Below are 26,661 nucleotides of genomic sequence, written 5' to 3' on the forward strand. Positions count from 1 at the left end.
CAACCAAGGTACATGCCCTTGACCGGAATCGAACCTGGGACCTTTCAGTCCGCAGGCTGACGCTCTATCCACTGAGCCAAACCAGTTTCGGCTGTAGAGAATTTTCATATGAGTATTTGAGCCAAACTGGTGACTTATGCCAGGGAGCAAGATCTCAAATGGTCCAGAGAATAACCGTTTGGCAGCTTTTATGTGTTTGAAATTAAGGAGGGAATGTAAGGAAGATTACGTGAAGGTGGGAGGAAGCAATTTGGGAATGGGATTACAGAATAGTTAAGATTATGTGCTGTCTGGAGGGGTCTGAGAGGGGGCATTTCAAATGTGTGTTAACCTAGAAAGATAGAAACAATGGACAGGGCTTGCCTAAGGCAAAGATAAGCCTTTCAGTAAAGAAGCTGTATGCCTGGGATGTGACTACCCACCATCACCTACCAGTTAGGAATTTATGCTCAGATCACCTCTTGAGGTTACTTTCCATAGAACCCCCCCTTTTTAAGTTCACAACTTTAACACACAATCAATGCAAAGATATCAGTGAGATCATTTACATACTTTTTTGGTCCTAAGTCTTACAGCACATCTCAGTTTACACTAGGAGCTCCGAGGGCACATGTGACTGGTGGCTGCCCTACTGGGGAGCCCAGATTTGGGGCCTTCCCTTCTGTGACTGGCCATCCGGAGACCTGTTTATTGCTGTATCCTAGTGCCTGGCACATAATGAGGCCCAGTGATCTGCACCTGTGAGCTGGGGTGATCTCTCGGAGACTCCTGGAACTGTGGTGAAGGTTAAATGAAATGAGGTATGTTAAGGACCAGCTCAGTGACTGTTGTTACTGTTCTTACTTCTCAAAGTCAATCGAAGGGCATCCGGCCCCAATTTGCTTCCTGTTTTCCTTTTGAAAGCGCTTCTCTAAAATTACAAACGAAAGGTTAGATTCCTGAGTTAGCAGAGCCCTCGGGATCAGGCCCGGGGCCACCAAACAAAAGAGCGGGAACCTCCATCCACGCCCTTGTTTTCTTTGCCCCTTGACAGCTGGAGGCCCCACCCACCCCAGCCCAGACAGACTTCCGGCGGAACTACAGCCCCCATGATGCAGCGGGAGTCCCGAGGCTTGCGTCATCGGCGTGGGACGCCCGGGCGGTGAAGGAGCGCGCTGAGATGCCTCTCCAGGCGCTGAGCAGACGCACCCCTGACCCCTAAAGAGTGGTGGGGTCCAATCAGTTGAGCTTGGAGTCCAACGACTCACTCGGGCCAGAGCGGCCAACCTGCGGCGGCTGGTGACACGCCCGTCCTTCCTACTCCTCCCGCCTCCCCTCGGGCTGGCGCTTGCTGGTGACGTTGGGGGCATGATGGCCGCCGTGAGGCCGGGAAGGTGAAGGTGAGAGGGCGAGCGCGCCGGGTGGTGGGGACGGGTGGGTCCGGCCCCGCTCGGCGAGTCTTGAGCAGCCCGGGGGAGAAAGTTTGGGGCCCTGAGGTGGGATGCTGGGGGCCTGGAGGGTCCAGATCCAGGCGGGCGGGCAGGCGTCCCCACGCCCTGGTCTCGCCGCCGGGCCCGCCTTGGCCCTGAGGAGAGGGGCGGGACTCGGGGTGGGGTCCCCTGACACTCCTCGTCACCCCCGTCTTCCCAGGCTTCACGGCCACGTTTCACCCCCCTGCCCGGTCTCCTTCTCATACCCAGCTCTTTATATTAGCCAGCATTTACTCAGCTCGTGAGCAGTGCCCACGTCTTCAGCGTAGCTGCCCTCCCTGCCCCACTTTGGGCACTTCCTACCCTCTCATAAGGTTGTCTATTTACTTGTTTGACTTCAAACCCGACGGCAAGCCCCTGGAGGGAAGGGACTGTTTTTTTACCCATCCCTAACGCTAGGCCTGGCACACACAAAGAAGGCACACAGAAAATGCCGAATATTGAGCTGTTTGGGTGCAGGAAGCCAAAACCTGCCCATTCCGCTCTCTTGTAATCCTTCACTGCCCTATTTCTTTAATTTCTCTATCTTCTCTCGTTCCCTCCTCCCAGAAAGGGCTCTGATGATCGCCCTTCTCACATAATTGAAGACAAGTGGGCTTTGGAGTGGAAGGGAGGTGACGTCTGAGTTCTCAGCGTGGCCACTCCACTAGCAGTCTATAGTCTATACATCTTTTAAGTATCCCGAGCCTCTGCACCATCGAGTTGAGAAGGAAGGACACTTGACAGCATCTGGCACACATAGGTTTTCACTAAGTCCCACTTCTGCTCCCCATCCCTGCCCTCCTACCTCCAGTCCTCAGTTCCACGCCCTCAAGCCCTGTCCTTATCCCGCTTCCTCCTCTGCTCCTCTCCCCACTCTGGAATTGCCTCTACCAGCGCCCCTCCTTCTCCCCAGCACATGGCTGACCATCAGGCCATCACACGACCGAATATGTGTTTGTACGCACCCAGGACTGGCCCCACACCTGCGTGTTGTGTTTTTCCTTGGGGCACTTCACATGTCACCCCGTACCCCAGTGAGTAAGCAGGCTTCCCTCAATGAGTCAGCTTCCCTCATGGATGAGTTTGTTGAGCTTTATACCCGATTAGACATGCTTTGCGTACCCGTTTTTATTTTTTATTTTTTTCCTGTCTGTTGACATGTCCCCTTTTCTTTCCAAAGTTGGAATTGGTGGAGTTAACACAACCAATAGCCAGCTTCAATCTGAGACAGGACCCAGGAGAACTGAAGTACCTTTGGTCTTTTTGGCCTGGCCATGTCCATGATGCCCACCCTGTGAAGGTCTTTCCCCATCTAAAAAGTAAGTGGTGGCTGGGACTTGTGGTGCTCTGCGTCTGGGTCGAGGGAAAGGGATGGCTCTATTAGCCATCCTGTGGCAAGTCTCTTGGAGTGGGTCATCTTCGCACGGAGCTGGGGTTCCCCAACCCGGGTTGAAAAACGATCTCCTTTCTGTTTCCATGGAGGATTTCACTGGTTGTTTAGAGGTTGACAGTTCAGGAAGTAGCTGGGATCTCTGGGCTCTCCGAGGAATTAGTCTTCCTTGCTTGTGCTCGACTGTGCTCGCTCCACCCGCCTGCTCTCTGCCCAGCAGAGATTGGCTCCTTATCACACGCTTCTAAGAGTCAGCTCTGCCCACTTTGCCCGCGTATACTCTTCTGTTTCAGTTTCTCAGCTTCTCCTCTGTTTTCAGTTGTGCCAGCAGACGACCCGTGGATCCATTTTCTTTTCCCTGCTAGGAGGTGCTCTACGTAAATCTGGGTAAGGAGGTGGTGTGGATCCAGGGACTGTGCTTGGGATCCAGACATACCCTGCAGTGAATTTTGCTACTGCTCTCCCTACACCCAAGACACCTAATACTTCTCTACTAATGGCCTAAGTTGAGGCAAAGCTTTCTATTACCATGGAGTGCTAATAGTTTCAGTTTGGAATTTGGTTTGGTTCTGGTCTTAGGTTAATATTAATAACAATCTTTGTGTGAGAGAGAGTGTGTGTGTGTGTGTGTGTGTGTGTGTGTGTGGATTTGAGAGAAAGGAGAGAGAAACATCAATTGGTTGCCTCCTGTATGCACCCGATGGGGTGTCGAACCTGCAACCTGGGTATGTCCCCTGGGTGTATCCCCGAACCCGAGACCTTTCCGTGTACGGGGTGACGCTCCAATCAACTGAACCACCTGGCCAAGGCAATAACAGTCTCTTAATACTGTTGCTCTAGCACAGTGGTTCTCAACCTTTCTAATGCCGCGACCCTTTAATACAGTTCCTCATGTTGTGGTGACCCCCAGCGATAAAATTATTTTCGTTGCTACTTCATAATGTAAATATCTGTGTTTTCCGATGGTCTTAGGCAACCCTGCTAGCGGTTCTCAACATGTGGGTAGCTATGCCTGGGGATGGCCCCCCTGCCTGTGGTGAGCCCAGCAGGGAAGTAGGGACTATCAGGGCTTTCCAGAGGGACAGGAACCCAGCGCCTCCCACCGCCCTGGAAGGCTAGGAAGCCAGCAGGCGAAGCCCAAGATAGTAGGGGCCCTATCTTGGCTTGTGTGCGTGTATTTTGCAACTTTGGTCCGTTTGTGTGCCTATGCGTGTTTAGCTGGCTCTTGGGGAGTATTCAGTCCTGGAATCTGAAAGGATTGTTCCACTCTTGCCTCACTGAGCTCCAAATACTAAGAAACAGATACTTAGTCAAAAGCTGCTTTTTAAGAAAAAAGTAGACGTGGGTGTTCCAGGGATGGAAGGGTAAGAAGACACTGCCCGTGAAGGGCAGTCTGTCACTCAAACCATGTTTCTCACAGTTGTGGAGGAGGAAGTAGAAATGGAAATAAGTCATTGCTCTGGGTCAGAGATTGGCTTTCTAGAAACTCATAGACTAGACAGGGAGACAGAGTAAGGCAAAAAAACAAAACGTCAGGTAAGGTGGTATGTCCTCCCTGGAGACATCAGGGGAGCTTCATGGAGGGGGTGACACTAGAGTTGGGTCTGGAAGGTCAGTAGGAGTCAAATGGGTGAAAAAGGAAAGAGGATTCCAGGCTGAAAGCAGCATGTGCAACACAAACGGAATCTCAGCTTGGGAATTAGCAGAGCCAGAGACATCAGCGTTTGGAGGGTTTGGAGGTTCCACGTGAGCCATGTGGGGCGTGGGCATGCAGCTGCACGTTGGGGCATGGGGAAAGCAGTCAGCTCCTGGACAAGCTGAAGTCCCAGTAGACCTTGTGATGTCAAAGAAACACTGAACTTTTACTAGCGTGCATGCCTTTGAATCTTGCACTTACTAGACACTAACACCTTTCATTTCATGTCCTTTGGGCTTGCAAACAATGACCAGAACTTTAAAGCACTTGCTTCTAAAAACCATGTGGCCCTAGCCGGTCTGGGTCAGTGGATAGAGCGTCAGCCTGCGAACTGAGAGGTCCCTGGTTCGATTCTGGTCAAGGGCACATGCCCAGGTTGCGGGCTCGATCCCCAGTAGGAGGTGTGCAGGAGGCAGACGATCAGTGATTCTCTCATCATTGATGTTTCTCTCTCTCTCCTTCTCTCTTCCTCTCTGAAATCAATAAAAATATATTAAATAAATAAATAAATAAATAAATAAATAAATAAAAGCAAGCCCCGTGGATCTCCGGGAACTTGCTGCCTGGACGCAAGTCAGCTTCTGGGTCTGAGCAGACCTGCTTACTTCATCCTCAGGGCAGCAGGTGGGGAGCTGTGGGTGTGTTGTGGAGTTGCCTCTGCCCTTCCCTGGGGGCTGGGTGTTGTGATCTTGCTGGTAGAGTTTGTGGTTGCTATAGAACATATAAAGTTACCTTTGAGCTTGTACTGCCATTCCTAGTCTTCTTGGTCTGTGGGTATCACGCTTGTACATGTGACGAATCCAAGGCTTCGAGGATACATAACTTGCTCAAGTTTATAGAGCTCAGAAATAGACTGGGCACGACCTGTACCCAGCTGTGTGTCATTCCAGGGTCGGTCATCTACACGCTGCATCACGCCCGCGTCAGGTATCTCTTTTCTTCTCCCTTCGGTGGTTTTCCTCTCTTACTTCTTGCTTTCCTGTTTCTCTAACAGTCTTACCTGCTGGGCCACAGGAAGCCTGATGGCAGTGCTCTCTCCTTTTCTGCTTTGGAGGAGCCAGTGGTGTTTTCTTCCCAGTGTCCCTTTTAAAAAAAAAACAACTTTTTTTTTATTGATTTCAGAGAGGAAGGGGGAGAGAGAGAGAGAGAGAGAGAGAGATACATCAATGATGAGAGAGAATCATTGATCAGCTGCCTCCTGCATGCTCCCCCACTGGGGATCAAGCCCGCAACCTGGGAATGTGCCCTTGACTGGAATCGAACCTGGGACCCTTCAGCCCCCAGGCCAACACTCTCTCCACTGAACCAAACCAGCTAGGGCCCAGTGTCCCTTCTCAGAGCACTGCTGTCTCTCTTATTTTTCTCCAAGGGTGCTGGACTAGAAGCTTAAAAAAAAAAATGTGTGTGTGTGTGTGTATATATATGTGTGTGTGTGTGTGTGTGTGTGTGTGTATATATATATACACACACATATATGTGTATATATATATATATGTGTGTGTATATATATATATATATACATTATTGATTCCAGAGAAAAAGGGAGAGGGAGAGAGAGACAGAAACATCAATGATGAAAGAGAACCATTGACTGGCTGCCCCCTTCATGCCCCCCACTTGGGATCGAGCCCACAACCCCAGCATGTGCCCTGACCGGGAATTGAACCGTGACCTCCTGGTTTATAGGTTGATGCTCAACCACTGAGCAACACTGGCTGGGCTTCTGTCTCTTATTAAGCCTCTCTCCTGCAGTTGTAGTGTTTTACTGAAGAGGAAGGTAGAAATGGGCATACAAGTCACTTCTATCTCCCCAGAAATCATTAACAATGCAGAGTAATCTGTGGCTGTGGGCAAAACACTTTGGTTGCAATTTTTCTGTGGGTCTGTCTGTCTTTCTGCCCATTCTTTGGGATGGTTAGTTCCTAAGAGCCAGTTTTCAGGTATGCAAAATCTACTTTTTCTAGATATTTTGTTTCTCGGGAACTTTAACACCCTTTGGAAGTTTGTCATATATGTATGCTTACTCATGAGCAACGCCTTCTCCTTTCCCAGGTAGAGGGAATGATTGCTTGGCCGATGAGAGGGCTGATGGCTCTGATTAGGCCTGCTAGAGAGGGAGTGGCGGACAGGAATCCGCTGGGTGTTGCGGAGGGTAGAGCCAGGCACACCCACATGGCTGTGGCACACACTGACTCATCCATGGAGGGGCTTTTTTCCCGTTGACTTCACGGGATCCCAGGGCTCTGCTGGTGGAGTAGCTCTGTGTGTAGTGGGATCTCTGAGGAACAGTCTGCTTTTGGGACCAGAGATCCCCAACCACATGAGGGTGCTGCCTTCTTCGTTTCGGTCTGTCTGCCCTTTTGACTTGAGCCAAATGTCTCTAGGGCTTTGGAGTGAGGTCTCGAGACCCCTAATATGTTACTGCTCTCTGGAAAAGCTAGGCTATGAAGATGTGTATGAGTGAGGGAGAGCAAGAGAGCCTCGCACACAGAAACAGGCCGTGTTGGTAAATGTTATCAGAGCTTATCACGGGAGGTGGTGTCCGAGTAGAACTTGCAGCCCTGTGGAAATATTTATAAGAGCTTATTAGCGCCAGACTAAGGACATGCCCAGAAGCAGGACCAAGGAAATGCTGACTGAGAATATGCTATGGGCATGGCCGTTTGCAGTTCCTTTCATCATTGGGAATGAAAGGAGGGAACGAAGGACGATGACATGAAATCCATTGGTGGCAGACTCGGAGGCAGGGAAAGCAGAGCTGGGGAACCTCTGATTGGATGAAAAGTAAAATGGAGAGATGCGTACTTCTGTTACATTGGTGTGTAAAAACAGTTAACCTTTAACATTTACAGTGAACAGAGGTGGCATAGAGATAATAAGACATATGTTCCCATGAGGGCGGTTATGTCTCTGAGGGGGTCTGAAAAGAGCATTACTCTGATATTTCAAAAGTACCCAGGTACCCAAGAACAGAAGGTTAAGGCACAGATTAGCTTTTTACTGAGGAGGTTATAGGCCTGAGGTGTGACTGCCCACCATGCCCTACCCAGTTAGGAATTTGTCATCAGATCATCCTGTGCCGTTACTTTCAGCCACTGAGCTTGTCAGTTACTACACAGCTCCCCTGGATTGTTTTGGCCTTTAGTTTCCACATTTCCTACTGTGCACACATTGATAAGGAGGGAGACCAGTACATGTTTTTAAGTAAAGTATAGACCTCTCCCTTGAGGATCATCCTGCCTCTTCGCCCCCAACCCCAGAACCAAAAGCTGTTAAAATTAGGGCCGTTGGGACCCGGACAACAGGGGAGAGTAGTGGGAGTTTCTGACTTTGAGCATCACTTTGCTTTCGCCGCTTTCAGTATTCAGCGCTGTTTCTCAGGTGGGCGATGTGTAGGAAATAGGTGGGTTTCTGTCATGCTTTTCTGCCTCTCGATTCCTCCTCGTCTCTCTGAGGTGGGGAAGGCAGGGGCTGTCACTGTTCAACAGGCGAGGAACGGCCAGTGGTAGGCCTGAATTGGGGCCCTGACTCCAGCGTCTGAGTGCCCAGGCTCTGTGACAGGGAGCCTGGCCCCAGTGTCCTGAGAAATCCTTGCTTACTCTTGAGATGTGGCTCCTACTGCCCCGGCCCTGCTCTGGTCCTGGAGCCCGTGTTCCCGATGGACCCTCGGCTGGTCCCCGCCTCCCTACAGCCCCTGCCTCACACCAGAGTAACGCCCAGCCGGGTGTTCCTGGGCTCGCTGACGGTCTCTTCTCTTACAGCGCGATGTCCCTGTTCTTCCCTCGATGCAACTCCGTTGTCACAGTCAAGAAGGATAAGAGACACATGGCTGAGGTGAATGCTTCTCCCCTCAAGCACTTTGTCACTGCCAAGAAGAAGATCAATGGCATTTTTGAGCAGCTGGGGGCCTACATCCAAGAGAGTGCCACCTTCCTTGAAGGTGAGACGGGCACCTGCTGAGCCAGGCCCGCTCCTGTCAGTTTTGATATTTAGGGGGCAAGGTTTTGGGGTGGGCAGGAACAGCCCTGCTCCTGGGGGGCTCCTGCCCAGATGCGTTGTCACCTCCAGCAACGCTCTGCTCGGAATGGTGTGGAGTTGGGTTCCAGGGAGATCGGCCAGGAAAACAAGGGACCTGTCATTTAAGAATTCCCTGTATACGACTTCATTTAATCACGAGGGGTAAGCGGATCTAATCCCCATCTGAAACCCAAGCAGATGGAGGGGTGAGTTGCATGATACTTTGTAAGTGACACACAGGGGCTTTACCCAGGTGTTTTCCTTGGCCCAGTTCTGCTGCCATTCATATGGGGCTCTTTCTGGGTGTTGTTTATTTCTGACCAGGGTGTTCTCTGATATTTTTAGACAACAGGACTATGAATAGGAAACTTGCATCACTGGCAGCTTTTTCATTAGTTACTGATTGGAGCCCAACCTGGAGGCTCAGCAGGGAAGGGCTGGTTCCCAGGGTCCTGCTCAGTCTGAGCGCCCCTCCAGCCACTGACTTTCTCAGGCTCCCTCTCTAGAAGGCACATCCTGGCTCCAGGTCCTGGGATTGTCAGGAAAGATGCAGTAGCTGAGTCTTATCTGCCCTTGGTCTCCCCACTTATGGAAGCAGGGCTCAGGCGAGACCAGGGGTTTTGAGATTCTAGTCTGTGGAACCCTAGAGGTTCAGTGGAAATGCTCCGGGGGCACGCTTGGCTTCTGCCTGGTTTACATGTCAGGCTGCTACTTAAAGACCAGTACTATGGTCTGAATGTCTGTGTCCCCCCAGATTCACATGTGGGACTCCTAAGGCCCATGTGATGGTGTTAGGAGGTGGGGCCTTGGGGAGGTGATTAGGTCATGAGGAGGGTGGAGCCCTCATGAATGAGATTTGTGCTCTTATAAAAGAGACCCCCACAAAGCTCTAGCCCCTTCCACCAGGTAAGGATACAAGGAGTTGGAACTGGAAGAGGGCCCTCGCCCACCAGCTGGCATCCTGATCAATACATTTCTGTTGTGTATGAGGCACCCAGTCGGTACTGTGTTACAGCAGCCTGAGCGGACTGAGACTGTGGACCGTCTATGCCCTGCCCTTAGCATGGGGCCTGATGCAAGAGAAAGTATTTCCTAAATATTGGTTAAACTTAAAAATCGGAATTTTAACCTTATAAGGTTGGTTGTTGAAATTATTCCTGTTCATGACCTGCTTATTTCGCAGTATCTCTGGTGTGCCTGGCAGTGGGCATGCAGGGATGGGGCAGGCCAGGCCTCTGTCCTCCCAGAGAGAGCCCAGACTGTGACCCTCTGAGTCACTTACTCAGGTGGTGCTGTGGGCAGACACGTGCTTAATGAAGGTTTTTATGAGATGGCATCAGGAGTGGTGTTTTGATGTCTTTCTTTTTTTTGGTGAAAATTTGAGGCCTCTCCTGTTGGAGGACCGGAAGGGAAAGAGCTGGAGAACTTGAGATGTGTTGGGATTGCCCTGGCTGTGGGAGGGGAGAGTTACTGCTTTAGGACTGCGAGTTTGTTGGCCTACTGGCTGTCTCTTTTACATGTAGCTTTGAAAAGTGGTCAGAATTGTGCCTGGCACGTAGTGAGAACTTTGTATTTGTTAAGTACCAAACATGAAAGTAAATGATGACAGTTAATATTTGAGTATCCCTCATGCACTAGCCACCATTTTTAGCGCTTTTTGTGCTTTAATTCATTTAATCCTTGCAGTGGTCATATGAGGTAGGGACTGTTATCTGCATTTTAAGGGTGAGGAAACTAAGACCCAGAAAGGTCCATTTGCTTGAGGCCACAAAGCTAGGAAGAGGCGACACCAGCACGTCCTTGCCTGCACTGGAACCCGGTAGTCCTGCCCGGGAGCCGTGTTGGTCACTGCACACTGCGGCCCACAGTAGGGAATCGGACCTCCGCCCAGCAGCAGGGGGCTGCCTGGTGGCCTCTGTTCCTCCCAGACGTGACAGTGGAACTCCTTAGAGCAGGTGCTGACCGATTTCCACTCCCCGCCTCCAGACACCTACAGGAATGCAGAACTGGACCCCGTTACGACAGAAGAACAGGTTCTGGATGTCAAAGGTTACTTGTCCAAAGTGCGGGGCATCAGCGAGGTGCTGGCCCGGCGGCACATGAAAGTGGCTTTTTTTGGCCGGTGAGTTCTTGAAGCCCTCACACCTTTTTCCTTCTGGGCTGGGAGGGAGGGAGGGGATGCGGGATACACTTTGTGCAGGACCACAGGCTGAGCACCCCAAGGTCCTGGGGGCACGGTAGGCAAGAATGCTGCAGCAGGCTGCCCTTAGCAGCAGTTACCAGCTGGGCGGACGTGGTGGGGCTTCATGTGTGAGGAGGAGCACAGTGGGAGAAGAGCAGCAAACTCGGCCTTTTGTGGAAACCAGGGACATTGGGCCATTCAGCTGAGGTCACTGAGACTGAGGGTGTCAGTGGTTCCAAGTGGAAGGGTGGGTCTCCTTCAGGTGGTCTCCATCAGGGATGCTGAGAGGCTTGCGGTCGGGCAGGCCTGTTCAAGGACATAAGCGACATCGTGCTGACTCCACACTGTGTGAGTGCCTTGCATGTTGGCTTGCATTGATGAGCCAGGAGCACCTCACAGGCACAGGCCAGAGGCGTCTGTCCGTCCATTTCCATAAACTCAGAGCGCCCACCCTGCCTGTCGGCACTGCTGTCACTGCAGAGAACAAGGCCTTGGACTTCCGGGCTGGTAACTTCATTGAGAAAGCCCAAATGCCGGTGTCGGTGGCCTCACTGACAGCAGTGTTTCCTTCCCACAGGACGAGCAACGGCAAGAGCACCGTGATCAATGCCATGCTGTGGGACAAAGTTCTGCCCTCCGGGATCGGCCACACCACCAATTGCTTCCTGCGGGTGGAGGGCACAGATGGCCACGAGGCCTTCCTCCTCACGGACGGCTCAGAGGAGAAGAGGAGCATCAAGGTGCGGAGCTGTGTGGGACTGGGGGCAGGGCCGCGGCCCTGGGCATCCTGGAGGGTGAGTCTGGGCTTAGACCAACTAGCAAGGCAGGAGTAACGGCTCCCTAAGGAGAGGGTGGTGCCCCGGTGATGGGGTGTGGCAGCCCTGTTCTCTGGCTGTTTAGCAGGAGAGCTGTTTAAGGGAGGGCTGGAACCAGGAGCACCAGGAATGAGGAGCCCGCAGTTCCTTGCATATTACCCAGCAGGCCATCTGGCTTTTCTCTTGACCTGAAGAGAGTACATGCTTTGTTCTACTCGGGGAAGTTTCCAGAGAGCGATTCCTGCATTTGCTGGGGGGGTTCTGACATACCAGCTAGGAGTTTGTACATTTAATTTTCCTGAGAGCCAGTCGCATTCTTGTGTGGGGCCAGATGCTCATTTTGGTTCATAAAGACTTACTACACCGCAGCTTTAGCGCAGTGTCTGAGGAAGAAGCTTGAGAGGGGAGTGAAGAATAGTTGGTTCTCCTGGCAACTCCCAGCTCTTGACTTTTATGTGTGCAATGAAAGGAAAGGGGAAGCGAAGTGGCCAGCAGTCTCAGGCTACTGTGCCATGCCAGGCAGCACAGGCAGTCTGCCCTGTAGCAGCAGTTACCAGCTGGGCCTGAGCCCTTAACGTCCCTCCCCTCCACCCATCAGACTGTGAACCAGCTGGCGCATGCCCTCCACCAGGATGAGCAGCTGCATGCCGGCAGCCTGGTGAGTGTGATGTGGCCCAACTCCAAGTGCCCGCTGCTGAAGGATGACCTCGTGCTGATGGACAGGTAAGAGGGAAGGTGCCTCCCTAGGAGGTCCAAACCTAGAGGGCCAGGAGTCCCATTTCTGGGTCATCCAAGCCAATGTCTCCTGGGCCCTGTCCTTGCTCTGCTTATGTATTGGCTCTACCAAATCCCCCTGCCTCTCGATTTCCTCCGGGGTCCGGTTATGATACCTATTGGCATCAGTACCCTGAAGATGTGCCAGTGATGGCCTGTGAGGAGGGATGGGAGGGGTGACCAAAGCCTCCACCCGATGTTAGTACGTGTGTGTGGGGGTGGGGTCCGGGTTGTACTTTATTTCTGCTGAAGGAGCACTTTGCTCCTGCTTTGTGGGCAGGTTGCAACTATACCAAGAAATACGGTACTGTAGTGCTTATTGGACTCTCATGAATATAACACTTCACCTTTTTTTAAATTATTAATTTTAGAGAGAAAGAGAAAGAGAAACATCAATTGTTTCCACTTATTTATACATTCATTGATTTGTTCTTATGTGTGCCCTGACCAGCGATTGAACCCGCAACCCTGGTGTATGGTGGTGACGCTCTAACCGACGGAGCTACGAGGCCAGGGCAGCACTTCACCTTCATTGTTTATCTCCAGAGTAAAATTATAAATCATTATGTTTTTGTAAAAGTGATAGATGTGCCGAAACCGGTTTGGCTCAGAGGATAGAGCGTCGGCCTGCGGACTGAAGGGTCCCGGGTTCGATTCTGGTCAAGGGCATGTACCTTGGTTGCGGGCACATCCCCAGTGGGAGGTGTGCAGGAGGCAGCTGATTGATGTTTCTAGCTCTCTATCCCTCTCTCTTCCTCTCTGTAAAATATCAATAAAATATATTTTTTTAAAAAAAGTGATAGATGCGCATGGCAGGAAACACTTTCGGGATTACCTGGAGTGTTATGAAATGAAAAGTAAAAATCCCTTCAGTAAGGGACGACATTTTACTCCCCTCTTTCGCCGTCTCTCCCTTGCGTGGCTGCCTCAGGTCTGCCACAGCAGGAAGAACAGGACCCATGGTCTGTGTGCCTGATACTGGTTTAACCCTGTCACCTCTAGCCCTGGCATCGATGTCACCACAGAGCTGGACAGCTGGATTGACAAGTTTTGTCTGGACGCTGATGTGTTTGTGCTGGTGGCCAACTCGGAGTCTACCCTGATGCAGACGGTAACCCCTCCTCCGCCTTTCCCACGCTCCCAGGGCCTTGGCTGGCTGGGCCCCTCCTCCACTGAGGTCTTCCCCTCTCGTGCAGGAAAAGCAGTTCTTCCACAAGGTGAGCGAGCGCCTGTCCCGCCCCAACATCTTCATTCTGAACAACCGCTGGGATGCGTCCGCCTCAGAGCCCGAGTACATGGAGGAGGTTGGTTCCTCTTTATTCAGCAGTTTGGGGACTGCCACCCCACCTGTGTACGTACCCGGGGCCCCTTCGTGCACTCCCATGCTGCCTCAGGTTCACGCCTTTCCTAAAGGAATTTCATCACCACAGATTGCCCAAGTGTTCCCTCGGGTCACTGTGGGGTCTTCTGCCGCCTTTAAACACTCTCTTCACCTCCCCAGTCACTTTCCCAGATCCCTCCACCCTTCAGAGGTTTTCATCCAGGTCTGCAGAGCGTCCCCAGCACATTAGCTGCACCTTGTTTGGGGCCTGTGCTCACTTTGGTTCCTAAAGGATTAATCATCGTAGGACCAGCTCAGCTCTAGGAAGATACCCAGGAAGGAGGCTTAAAAGAGGGACGAAGAATAATTGGTTCATGTGTGAGATGAAAGAAACGGAGTCACAGATTGGTAATAAGGGATGAAAAAGTGTGCAGTCAGCAGGCTGGCATTGGGCAGTGTGACTTTGGCAAATTCCTCACCTGCGAGATGGATGTAATAGAATGACAGCAGGGATGAAATCTCTCAACATCGAGAAAGGCACGCGGCAGGTGACCCCAAGAGGCTGTTGGCATTTGCAAGTTCTAGTAGTTGAACCCTAGACTTCAGACCTAGACAGGATTGCATGGTGGTGCCCAGTCATTTCATAGATAAGGCCTTGGAGGACTCAGCTTGTCAGCATAGGGCCCAGGTGGAGGTTTCTCAACTCCCGGTTCCTTTCATTCTGGGGCACGAAAGTGAGACACTGGTTAGGCCCTCGCAACAGGTGGCTTGAGGCATGTGCTAGCATTTCTGCCTACAAAGACATAAAACACCTTTGGCAGCCATCCCCCGGGAAACTCCCATGGCCATATTGCTTCTGAGGAGCCTGGTGACTAGAGAGCAGAAATGGGGGGAGATGGTTCACCTGCCTCACCTGGTCACATGCACCCCTCTGCTTGGGCTCCAGGTGCGGCGGCAGCACATGGAGCGTTGCACCAGCTTCCTGGTGGATGAGCTGGGCGTGGTGGATCGAGGCCAGGCTGGAGACCGCATCTTCTTTGTGTCTGCCAAGGAGGCGCTCAACGCCAGGATCCAGAAGGCCCAGGGCATGCCCGAAGGAGGTGACAGTGAGACCCACTTCCTCCTTTTCGCTAGTGTTGGAGACGTTAGGTCTCATGCTGTCAGCCGGGAGAAAATAGTTCTGAGAAGGATGTGGTGAGAAGAGCCTGAGTGAGAAGCTCTTTGCTCCCCCCAGTGTTTAGCCGAGTGTCGCATTGGCGTGGCTTTGTGGGTTTTCACTTTCCTCCCCTGCAGTTATTTCAGACTAACGTGCAGTTCTCCTAGGGGGCGCTCTTGCAGAGGGCTTTCAAGTGAGGATGCTTGAGTTTCAGAATTTTGAGAGGAGGTTTGAGGTGAGTCCTTTGATTCTGCTCTCTGGTGCTTCTGGCTTCCCAGCGGTCACCGGCCATGTCCCTGGCAGTGGAACCAGAGCCAGGCCCTGGCTGGTGGCCATGTGGCCTCCTCAGCACCTCTTGTCTGTTCCAGGAGTGCATCTCCCAGTCCGCAGTGAAGACCAAATTCGAGCAGCACACGGTCCGGGCCAAGCAGATTGCGGAGGCAGTTCGCCTCATCATGGACTCTCTGCACATCGCAGCTCAGGAGCAGCGGTAGGGACCCGGGGCTCGGGCAGGCCTGGGTGAAGAGGGGATGCTGGGAAGTGATCGCCTCACCCCTGTCTGGGATGATGGGCCCAGGGGCAGAGCCCTGCCAGCAGAGCCGAGTCTCTGGGTTCCCCTGCAGGTGCCCTTCCCCAGCCCCCAGGCCTCACTAGATGTACACGGAGCAGCCTGGTGAGGGGGCCACTGGGGGTCTGTCCCACTGGGCCTGTGCAGCATGGGGCTCTGAAATGCCACCCTCACAAGCTCATGCTGGAGGCCTGGCCCAGAGCTGCCCTGGGCACTACAGCCGAAGCAGAACACATTTTAGAAATAACCTTTTTTGGAGAGATGTTGAAATATAGGAAGGCACAACGATTAAAGCACCTTGCGACCACCACACAGAATTGATAGTCAGTGTTTTCTTTATATTATTTTTAAGTTAAAACACAGAAAAAATGGAAGTACCTTTGATTCTTCAGCCCCTTGACCCAGTGTCACTGCTCACTCCTCCAAGGCGACCATGATCATGAATCTGGTGTGTAGTCCTGTGATCCATGTAAGAAGAACTTTTTGCGTAAACCCTGAAGAACATGTAGTATTGCTTTGTGTTTGCTCTGAACGTACAGCCACAGCGTCATTCTGGGTTACTGCGCAGTCTTTCTTTCACTCACCTCTCCTTTGCCTTCATCTGTGGGTACATGTGTTAGGAGCTGTGACTGTTAACTGCTAGAGAGTATGCCATGTGAATTGAGAATACCTCGTTTTCCCATTGACTGCTTTTTTTTTGGTCAATCCTCACCAGAGGATTTTTTTTTTTTTTTTTTTTTTTAAAGAGCGAGTGGAAGGGAGGAGGAGGAAAGAGAGAGAGAGAAACATTGATGTGAGAGAGACACATCGATTGGTTGCCTCCTGAAAGGGGCCCCGACCAGGGCCAGGGATTGAGTCTGCAACCGAGGTACGTGCCCTTGACTGAATCAAAACCAGGACCCTTCATTGGCTGCAGGCCGATGCTCTATCCATTGAGCCAAACCGGCTAGGGGCCCATTGACTGCTTTTTAGATTTTATTTTTTTGCTGTTGCAAACCATGCTGCAGTGGACACCATTTACAGGCCCCAGGCACATTCGTGCGCTCCCTTCTGGGGTTAAATCTGGGAGGTAGGGCAGTTTACTTTAGGGTGCGTGCATTTTCAGTTTTACCCAGTTTTACTTGGTTGCTTTCTGAAACATCCAAGTCCAGTCCTAGTCCCTCCAGCGTATGTGCTGGAACTCCCGTGTCCTGCCCCTCACACTGCTTCGGACTGGGTGAGTTCTGCCAGGCTTCGCGGTAGAGAGTACCGCCTCCGTTTCCCTGACGCGTGGGGCTGAGCATTTTTCCCTACGTTACGTGGCAGCACTTGTTCCAAACCCCCTGCAGGCACCTCCCCTGCTGTCACCACCACATCTTCCTGAAGGAAGACCTGAGAGAGAGTGGTTGGTGCCATCTCTCCCTCGTTCCTGGGCAGGGAATGAGGACATACCTGTGTGTGTGAGTGAAACTGCCAAGGCCCCGGGGCTCGCGGCGGCCAGGACCTCAGCTGGGCCCACACAGGCTTTCCGGCAGCCCCTCTGGCTCCTCCGCTTGGTGGCGGGGGCCTGGGTCTTGTAACCAGCCCTTCCTCTCAGGGTTTACTGCCTGGAAATGCGCGAGGAGCGGCAGGAGCGGCTGACATTTATTGACAAACAGTTGGAGCTCTTGGCACAAGACTACAAACTGCGGATCAAGCAGATTACGGAGGAGGTCGAAAGGCAGGTGAGAAACGGGTTCGGACTCAGAGCAGAGTCCAGGGTGGAAATGTGGAAAAGCAGACCTCCTCATCTGAGAGCCTTCTCAGCCTCCAGAAGGAACCTGTGGCCCCAATTCCAGCATGCAGAGCCTTCGCCGGGTTCACCGGTCCATTGTGTGACCCCGGGCAGGTTACCTTCTCCAGATCTTAGATGAGCATTTGGTCAGCCAACCTCTCACGTCCCTTCTACCTCAAAAGCTTTAATTCACGACGAGCGGAGGAAACCACTGGCTTCGGGGGCCGGGGGTGGGGGGTGGGGAGGGGATAGAAGGATATATGGAATCTGAGACTCTCTAGATGCTCTCCCAGTGCAGATTTGGACACGTTCTTTCTCGATCCCTAACGTTTCCTTCTATAGGTGTCGACGGCGATGGCCGAGGAGATCAGGCGCCTCTCTGTGCTGGTGGACGAGTACCAGATGGATTTCCACCCTTCTCCCGTCGTCCTCAAGGTTTATAAGAATGTGAGTCATTAGCAGCCGTGCTCGCATTAAGCACCCCTCGATCATTTTGGCTACTGGGTGGCATCTCCAAGCAGCCGTGATGCAGTCCCTGCTGGTCTGTCAGGACCCCTCAGCCGGGCAGATGGGACCAGGCCTCACTCAGCTCTCCCATGTCAGCTCCCAGGGCATGGGCTGACCAGCCTGCTTGTCCTTCGGCTCCCAGACTGGGGTGCTTCTTCCCTCAACCTCTCGTCTGGTCGCAGGAACTGCACCGCCACATAGAGGAAGGACTGGGCCGAAACATGTCGGACCGCTGCTCCACGGCCATCACGGGCTCCCTGCAGACCATGCAGCAGGAGATGATCGGTGAGTGTAGGGCACGCGGCTCGGGGGCCAGGCCGCAGAGACGACTTTCCTATCTGTCACCTTTTATGATGAGTCAACTCGATGCCTTCAGGTTCTGGGTGATGTCATGCGTTCATTCCACACGTAGCCTCCGGAGCCGTCTTGTGTTACCACACGGGACCGTCACCGACTGAGTGGCCTGCTCCTTAATCCACGTGAGGCATAATGTTAGCAGGAGTAGAGCCCAGCCTGCACCCCTGGGAGAGCTGGCCTGCCCGCCCGAGTGTGGCACTCCCGGTCCCACAGCCCTCTCATCCGGGCCTGGTTTCTGGGCAGAACCATCGGCGTCCTTGGCCATAGCTGCGGGCTCGCGTTCCAAGCCTCGGCCCTGGTGTGGCACGCGGAGCTGAGGTGCTCTCCCCGTTCTCTTCCTGACAGACGGCTTGAAACCCCTCCTCCCTGCGTCCGTGCGGAGTCAGATTGACATGCTGGTCCCTCGGCAGTGCTTCTCCCTCAGCTACGACCTGAACTGTGACAAGCTGTGTGCTGACTTTCAGGAGGACATCGAGTTCCATTTTTCTCTCGGGTGGACCATGCTGGTGAACAGGTTCCTGGGCCCCAAGAACAGCCGCCGGGCCTTGATGGGCTATAATGACCAGGCAAGCACGGCCCCTTACCCTGGGCGTGCGGGAGGCCCACAGTCCCGGTGGCCCCACATCCAAGCTGGCCATATCCTGAGCACTGATGTTTGTGAAGTTGCAAATGCTAGCTGTATTTTTTTCTTTTCGTTCTTTATTTATTTTAATATATTTTTATTGATTTCGGAGAGGAAGGGAGAGGGAGAGACAGAAACATCAATGATGAGAGAGAATCATTGATCAGCTGCCTTCTGCTTGCCCACCACTGGGGATCGAACCTGCAACCCAGGCGTGTGTACCCTTGACCAGAATCAAACCTGGTACACTTCAGTCCACAGGCCGATGCTCTATCTAGGGCTGTATTTTTTTTTCTAATGCATATTAAAGTAACCATTATTACTATTAAATTATATTAAAGTAAATATTTCTAAGTAACCGTTATAGTAATACATAACAAATTTAAATGACATAAAATATCTCTCCATATGCCATTAAAAATATTTTTCCTCGCCCAAGGATATGTTTTTTGATTTTAGAGAGAGGGGAAGGGAGAGAGAGAAACATCAATGTGAGAAGGAAACATCAATGGCTTGCCTTCTGTATGCTCCCCAACCGGGACCAAACCTGCAACCTTTTTATGTAAGGGATGATGCTCCAACCAACTGAGCCACCGGCTGGGGCTCCATATTCCGTTTTAAAATTTAGGTTTTACACCATCCCTCTGTGTTGTACTTCAGTTGTTGCACGTGCTGCTCTTGGCACACATCCCACACTTTGGGATGCTGAAGCCTTCCCAGGTGGCCACTGCTCACATTTTGGGGTATCCCACGGTGCTCACCTTGGGGCTAGCAGGTCTGTTATGAAGCTTAAATCCTCTTTGCAACTTGTGAAGCTCATTTCCCCCTTTTTGGCCTTTTGGAAATTGTTTCAGGACCGCTAGCTTTGAAAGTCACTGACGGTTTCATTGAATGAGCCCCATTTTTCTTCCCCCTCTCCTTGTTTCTCTCTTCAGGTTCAGCGTCCCATCCCTCTGACGCCAGCCAACCCCAGCATGCCCCCTCTGCCTCAGGGCTCCCTCGCCCAAGAAGAACTCATGGTTTCCATGGTCACTGGCCTGGCCTCCCTGACGTCCAGGACCTCCATGGGCATCCTGGTTGTTGGAGGAGTGGTCAGTGACAAGCCCTGCTCGGGAGGGGTGGGAGGTGGGAGGACAGGTGGCTGACTGAGGGCCACTGTCCTGGTGGTCCCTGCGTGGCACAGCTTGGTCACCTGCATCAGAGACTGAGTGCTCTCTTCACTGATCGGTGCTGAGCTGTGCAGCCTCAGCCCTTTAACATATATACTTATTGACCTATTTGTCTCTCTCAGCTGACATTCGGGGTAGCTCCATTCCCATTTGACAGATAGGAAAGTCTGACTACCTTGTCAGGCTGTGAGCTCCGGCCCCGCCTGACTCTAAGGCTGTGTTCTTTCCCCTGTAGGGCCTGGTTGCATGGTGGGTAGGGAAGTGACCCAAGAAATGGACAGGCCTGGGTTCTAGAGAGGTGGGTGTGACCAGGAGTTTCTCATTTGTAGGCAAGAAAACCAAGAGCAAAACTTGAAAGGGTTTAATACAAAGGAGGCCAACCAAGCCTGCCTTCTTTTAAAAAAATATATATTTTTATTGATTTCAGAGAGGAAGGGAGAGGGAGAGAGAGATAGAAACATCAATGATGAGAGGGAATCATTGATTGGCTGCCTCCTGTACGCCCCCTACTGGGGATCGAGCCTGCAACCCAGGCCTGTGCCCTTGACCGGAATTGAACCTGGGACCCTTCAGTCCACAGGCCAACGCTCTGTCCACTGAGCCAAACCAGCTAGGGCTGCAGGCTGCCTTCTTGATAACTGGGGTCTCCTGTACCTCCTTTTCCAGGAGACACTGCAGCCAGGATAACTTACACCTTGAATTTTTTTCTTTTTTTAAACTTACGTCTTTAAAAAAGATTTTTTTATTGATTTTTTTAGAGGCAGAGGAAGGGAGAGGGGAGAGAGGAAAAAAAACACATTGATATGATAGGGAAACTTGGATCGGCTGCCTCCTGCACGCCCCCTGAGGATCAAGCCCACAACCCGGCCATGTGCCCTGACTGGGAATCTAATCAGCAACCTTTCAGGACAACGCTCAACCAAATGAGCCGCACTGGCCACGGCTCTTTCTTTTTTATTTATTTATTGATTTTAAGAGTGTGTGCGCGAGAGAGAAACATTGATCTGTCCCGCTTTTTTATGTATTGGTTGATTCTTGTATGTTTCTTGTATGTGCCCTGATTGGGGAATCAAACCCACAGCCTTGGTGTATGGAATGACACTGCAACCCACTGGGCTACCCAGCCAGGGCGACCTTGAATTTTCTTGACGATGTGGGCGAGTTGCTCTATGATGGACATCTGACTTGTAGAAACGGTGGCTGAATGTAGCTAATAAAATTGCCTTCCAACCTGTAAGACCAGGGTGAGACAGCCGAGGCCCCTCTCCCTCCCGGTCTGCAGAGGCACATGTTCTGGTTCTTTCACAGAGGTGACCTGGCAGAGGGTCATTGGCTGAGACGCTGGCCCTTGATGGGCATGTAACCCTTTAACAACATCTCGTTTTACCCAAACAGCCTGTGAATTGGTGAAGACCGTTATGCTGGTTTTGGGGGAAACAGGTGTACAGAAACAGAAACACAGCCAGGATGGCAGGCAGCACTGGAGCTTGATTTCCGGCTCCAAGTCCAGTGCTCTTTGAATGTAGGCACACTGCCTTGCAGCAAAGCGCTACAAACAGGACAAAAAGGATCTGCTGCTGAGGAACGAGGGGTGGAATGTGACTTGTCAGTGTCAGCGGAGCGTTTATGTTCACGAATTCTGTGTGCCGCCCTGTGGATGGCTCAGCTGGTTCAGCTCATCCTGTGGACCAAAAGGTTGCCAGTTCTGCTCCTAGTCAAGGCACATACCGAGGTTGTGGGGTCAGGGCACATAGGGAAGGCAACCAGTTTCTCTCTCATGTTGATCTTTCTCTTTCTCTCTCTCTTTTTTCCTCTCTGTAAGCAAGTCCTCAGGTGAGGATTTTAAAAAAAATTTCGTGTGCCTGGATCTGTACCCCTACCCACTGTTTTGCATAAATCATATGTGCAAACACCAAGTTTCCCTTATTTTTATTTTATTTTTTATTTTTGATAATCCTCACATGAGGATATTTTTCCGTTGATTTTTAGAGAGAGTGGAAAGGAGGGGGAGAGACAGAGAGAATGAAACGTTGATGTGAGAAAGAAACATCGATGGGTTGCCTTCCACACACGCCCTGACCAGGGCTGGGGATCGAGCCTGCAACCTAGGTACATACCCTTGACCAGAATCGAACCCGGGACCCTTCAGTCCATAGGCCAGTGTTCCATCCACTGAGCCAAACCGGCTAGGACCCTTATTTTAAACTGTAGCCGGTCCCTGCTCTTTTGGCCTCAGTGGGATTAAAGGACACGTTGAAAGAGGTGTTTTGAGTCGGGGCACAAAGGCTCCTTGACTGGGGCTCTTGGGAAAGTCCTGGCAGGGACGGGCTGAGAGGATGGACGGTGGGAGCCTCAGCTGACAGTGTGCCTCTGCAGGTGTGGAAGGCGGTGGGCTGGCGGCTCATCGCCCTGTCCTTTGGACTCTATGGCCTCCTCTATGTCTACGAGCGTCTGACCTGGACCACTAAGGCCAAGGAGAGGGCCTTCAAGCGCCAGTTTGTGGAGTATGCCAGCGAGAAGCTGCAGCTCATCATCAGCTACACCGGCTCCAACTGCAGCCACCAAGTCCAGCAGTGAGTGGCCGGCAGCCCTGAGCCAGCGCCAGCTCCCGCGGTTCAGGATTCCCTCGGGGTCCCCTTCTAACCTGGAAACCATTGGGCCCTGAGCACCATCTGACCCTGACCTTCAGCTGTGCGGTGCTACCTTGCAGCTGGGGATGGGGAGTAGCATCTCTCCAGGGATACCTGTGTCCTGGCCTGGGACCAAGTAAGAGTCTGGTTCCCCAAGGAAGGAGGACATGGAAAGATGAGGGATGTTACTTTAAAGGTTGCCTTAAAGCAGGGGTCCTCAAACTTTTTAAACAGGGGGCCAGTTCACTGTCCCTCAGACCGTTGGAGGGCCGAACTATAGTTAAAAAAAAACAAACTATGAACGAATTCCAATGTGCACTGCGGGCCCGGGACGAGTCGGCTGCTAAGCAGGACAGGCAGCGGCACCCGGCGGGCTGGATAAATGTCCTCAGCGGGCCGCATGTGGCCCGCGGGCTATAGTTTGAGGACGCCTGCCTTAAAGGCCTGCATTTTGGATGCAGCTTTGAAGTTCTAAGGCACATGCTCATTCTTCATGGCACAACTCTGGTCAGGTGTGAGTGGATCGCTGGATCTGGTGGTGGGGTGAATGCTAGCTGCCGTGTGGCAGGCCCTTTGCTAGGCATTTGCTCCTCCAGCCCTTTAGAGGCAGGCATTTTTCTTGGCACTTGCTTTTTCGAAATGGAGAAATGGAGCCTTGAAGAGTAGTCACTTGTCCCCGGTCACTTGGCTGATTAGCAGCAGAGCCAAGATCTGAATCCTAGTCTCAAGCTCTGGATGCCCTGCACTCCTGGTTCTTACACGGTGGTGGTAGTGAGTGTGTGTGCTGGTTGTGAGGTGCATGGACTCAGCATGGGGTAGGGGGGATTCTACCGAACCAGGACTGGTGCAGGGCAGAGCTGCCAGCGGGTGATAGGCCTGGCGGCTGCCCTACTTGGGTGGGTTGGATTTAGTCACCAACTTCGTTCTATAAAACAGCCACTTTGCCCGGTTGATCCCGACTCTCCTCCTCAGGGAACTGTCTGGGACTTTTGCTCATTTGTGCCAGCAAGTAGATGTCACCCGGGAGAACCTGGAGCAGGAGATTGCTGCTATGAACCAGAAAATCGAGGTTCTTGTTTCACTTCAGAGCAAAGCAAAGCTGCTCAGGTGAGGAGGCCTGGGCGGGGAGGCATGGGCTGTGGTGTGTGGCGCAGACACACATCTCCTGGCGGGGATTTAGCTTGTTCCCGTGTAAGACCTTTTGCTAGGCCCTAGAACCTGGGATGCCAGGTGTGGTGCCAGCACTGTCCCCCAGGCACCGGCAGTGATGGCTGTGGTGGCAGCAGAGGAACCAGGCGGTGTGGGGTGGGGCCGTAGGGTTACAGCTCACTGGCACCTTCTCAACTGCAGCGTCTCGGCCACTTGACATGAGCTGCTCTGCTCAGCCTTCAGCATCCTTTTCTGTCCTTGACTGTCCGCTGTGTGCTGCGGACACTGGGCTAGGCCCCCTCACGCATTTTAGTCGGTTTCTCTCTGAGCTCAGGAAAGGGGGGAAGCCAGCATTTTACCCACAGGGAAGCTGGTTAGGTAGCAGGTAACTGGCAGAAATCAGATGGGAGCCCAGATCTGCGCAGGGTCTGTCGAAACAGAGTTTGCTGGAGAGAATATTGATCTGAGGAGCCAGGGGTCCTGGGTTCTGGTCCAGGCACTCGTGTTCCGGCCAATCACTGAGCTTTCGTGTGTCTCACTGTTTCCATCTGCAAATAGTCAGGTTTCATGACACAGCCACAGAGCTGAATGTGTGCGCTCTGCACAAGTCCCCGGCCGCTCAGCCCGAGATAGCATCAGCTCCCGGGGACCTTGTGCTTCCTGCCCCCGCCCCTGGGGGGGGGGCAGCACCCCGGGAGCTGTGTCTTCGGGCACAGGCTCCAACCCAGGGAAGTAGACTTCCCCTCCCCTGACTGTGTCCATGTGCCCTCCCGCCCACCCCCAGGGCAGCCATTTTCCAGGGACACACTCATCCCCTGGGAACTAGCAGGTGCATGTGGGGAGTGTCTGCTGCTTGTCAGCCACTGGGGACAGGATGAACCTGAAACGGACAGGCAGGGAACCAGCGTTCCCACCAGTTCAGGGCCTGGCCTGTGGTCCCAGGGCGAAGCAGACAACAGCTTGCAGCTTGGAAAGTCTCATTTTCCTCGTGTGTAAGGGGGGTTTTTGGAGGGGTTTGTGCCAAGAACAGGGCTTGGCATATAATGCTAATATTACCTGTTATTATCAGCGATTACCGCTGCACAATCATTTCTCTGCAGGAATAAAGGTGGTTGGATGGACAGTGAACTCAACATGTTCATGCACCAGTACCTGCAGCCCAGCAGATAGTGGGCAGCCCGGAGCCGGAGCCTGTGTGGAGAAGGGCAGTGCTGCCAGCCGATGGGGCGCCTCCAGGGCTGCTCCCGTCTGGCCGCGCCGTGAGAATGAAAGCACCAGTGTCTCACTGTTTTGAGCCCTTAAACACTAGTCGCTTTTCCCCCTCCTTCGCCTGCTGCTGCAGGGAGATTTTCCGGCTCACACCCTAGAGGAGACTTTTTAAACGACGACAGTGTGACACCGAGGAATCAAGTCGAGTCTCTCTGCTTTGTCAGAGTCACTTGATCGAGCATCATTGGGTGCTTGGTAAGGTCCTGGCTCCCAGCTTCACCGCATGCCTGCTTGGAGCCTTCACACCCCTCCTCCAGCCAACACTGACGCTGGCCCCAGCACAGCTGCAGAAAAGGGCCCCTCTAGGGGATGCTTGGATTTTCTTCCCAGGTCGCATTGGCATGGTTCTGCCCCAGAAGGGCTGTGGCTGTGTCAGTTCGGTCCTTCAGCTTTCCTGCTTTGTCTGTGCGCAGAGCTCTCAGACACGCGTTGGTGATGGGGCTCAGTACGCACGCCCTGGGTTTTGGGCGAGGTGGCCTGTGCCACGAGTGGGAGGAGGATGCTGCAGGGGCGATTTGATTGCAGTGGTGAGAATAGCTTAGGGGAGCTTGTGCGTGGAGGGCTGTGCCCCTCCTGACGCCTGTGCTGTTGGAGGAGTGGCTGTTACCATGATGAGGAGGGACGTGCCTCCCTGCTCTTCGTTGTCAACCTTGTTCTAGTTTCGGTCCTTGGCCTGCGTAGTCTGGTTTTATTATTAGTGAGAGGTGGTTTGGTCCAGATTGTTAAAGGATGTAGTAGAAGGAAAGATGGTGGCAGGAAGGGGGCCTTGGCGGCAGGCTGGGGGGCGTGGGCCCCTTTCAGGATAGCTGGAGAAGGTAGAGTTGGGGCAGAGCAGGGCCCTCCATTAGACCTCACTCTGAGGGGCCCATGGGGTCTGAGAGTCAGCCCACTAGCTTGATTGCATCCCCATTGTGCCCCTTAAGAGACATGTCCCACCCCCAGCTTGGCCCACCTGCCCCTGGCTGAGTATCCTCTGGGCTGAGTCTGTGCGGTGACGCTGCAGCTGGCCAAGGACAGTGTGGGAACCCTGGGCCCCGCCTCTGCACTCCCCATCCCCAGAGCCTCCCACCGACACACGTGGCCTCCTCCTGTTAACTTCGAGACATGTTTTCCACTGTTAGCGGTTAAAGTGGGGGCAGGTTCCTGTCTCCAGTGTCTTAACTGTCTGGGCAAGCCGCCTTTGGGGACAGCCTTTGCAGCGCAGGTCAAAGAACATGCTAGAAAGAAGCAGCCCCTCTTCCAGCAAGAGGCAGGGCTTGTCCTGCCCTTTTGAGTCTACGTGCTCTTTGGTGTGAGTTGATGGTCTCTGCACACGTGGGTGGCCTCGCAGGGGCATCCCCCCCAGGTCCCACTAGTCGTTCAAACTGCAGTCTACACTGTTGTGTGGAACAAAGTGATGGGCTTCGCCAAAGGGCGTGCGGTAGGAGGGCTTGCTGAGTGTCCTGCAGGCCTGGATGGTGTAACCTCACAGCGTGCCAGAGAACCAGTGTCCCACAATTCCAATGAGTTTTGTGCTTTGGGGGGGAATTATTTAATATAACTAAACATGAATTTTTTTTAATGTAGCCCCTGGGCAATGAATGAAATTTTGAACTTGTACGATAAGTAAAATGAAATACATACCACTGAGGGAGAGACTTTCTGAAGGAAGTGTGGCAAAGACACTTGAATTTAATGCTGCTGACTTTGTTCTCTGTGTTTATGTTCATTTGCTGGAGTGAGACATGCTTGACAGTTTTTTCTCTGATGTATTTAAGGTGATATATTTGCCTGAATTGCTCCTTTATCATTGCTGATAATATTGGAAATGAAAATAAAGCTAGCTGGGAACCCTT

The 26,661-nt window shown here is 52.5% G+C and overlaps 1 protein-coding gene across 2 annotated transcripts; it reads left to right on the forward strand.

Annotated features, from left to right (window-relative positions):
* Positions 1-1,128: 1,128 nt before the first annotated feature.
* Positions 1,129-26,661, forward strand: MFN2 (mitofusin 2). 2 transcript variants are annotated; one of them, XM_080656507.1, is made up of 19 exons: positions 1,129-1,379; positions 2,632-2,770; positions 8,299-8,477; positions 10,541-10,676; positions 11,314-11,476; positions 12,150-12,274; positions 13,328-13,436; positions 13,522-13,629; positions 14,593-14,746; positions 14,970-15,037; positions 15,171-15,292; positions 16,947-17,073; positions 17,466-17,570; positions 17,813-17,915; positions 18,333-18,553; positions 19,545-19,700; positions 22,155-22,351; positions 23,381-23,515; positions 24,658-26,661. In XM_080656507.1, the coding sequence occupies exons 3-19, from the start codon at positions 8,303-8,305 to the stop codon at positions 24,725-24,727; spliced, it is 2,274 nt and encodes a 757-aa protein (XP_080512633.1). In that variant the 5' UTR covers positions 1,129-1,379; positions 2,632-2,770; positions 8,299-8,302; the 3' UTR covers positions 24,728-26,661. The 2 variants fall into 2 exon arrangements, with proteins under 2 accessions (XP_080512633.1, XP_080512632.1); XM_080656506.1 differs by having other exon boundaries at positions 1,133-1,379; positions 14,593-14,752.

This window comes from Plecotus auritus (assembly GCF_963455305.1).
Source record: "Plecotus auritus genome assembly, chromosome: 2".
In the NCBI taxonomy this organism is placed as follows: Eukaryota; Metazoa; Chordata; class Mammalia; order Chiroptera; family Vespertilionidae; genus Plecotus; species Plecotus auritus.

Coding starts and splice junctions, on each gene's coding strand:
- MFN2 (XM_080656506.1), top strand. CDS start 8,303: ATGTCCCTGTTCTTCCCTCGATGCAACTCCGTTGTCACAGTCAAGAAG. Junction 14,753..14,969: donor CATGCCCGAAGGAGGTGACA/GTGAGACCCACT, acceptor CAGTTCTCCTAG/GGGGCGCTCTTGCAGAGGGC. Junction 15,038..15,170: donor ATTTTGAGAGGAGGTTTGAG/GTGAGTCCTTTG, acceptor TGTCTGTTCCAG/GAGTGCATCTCCCAGTCCGC.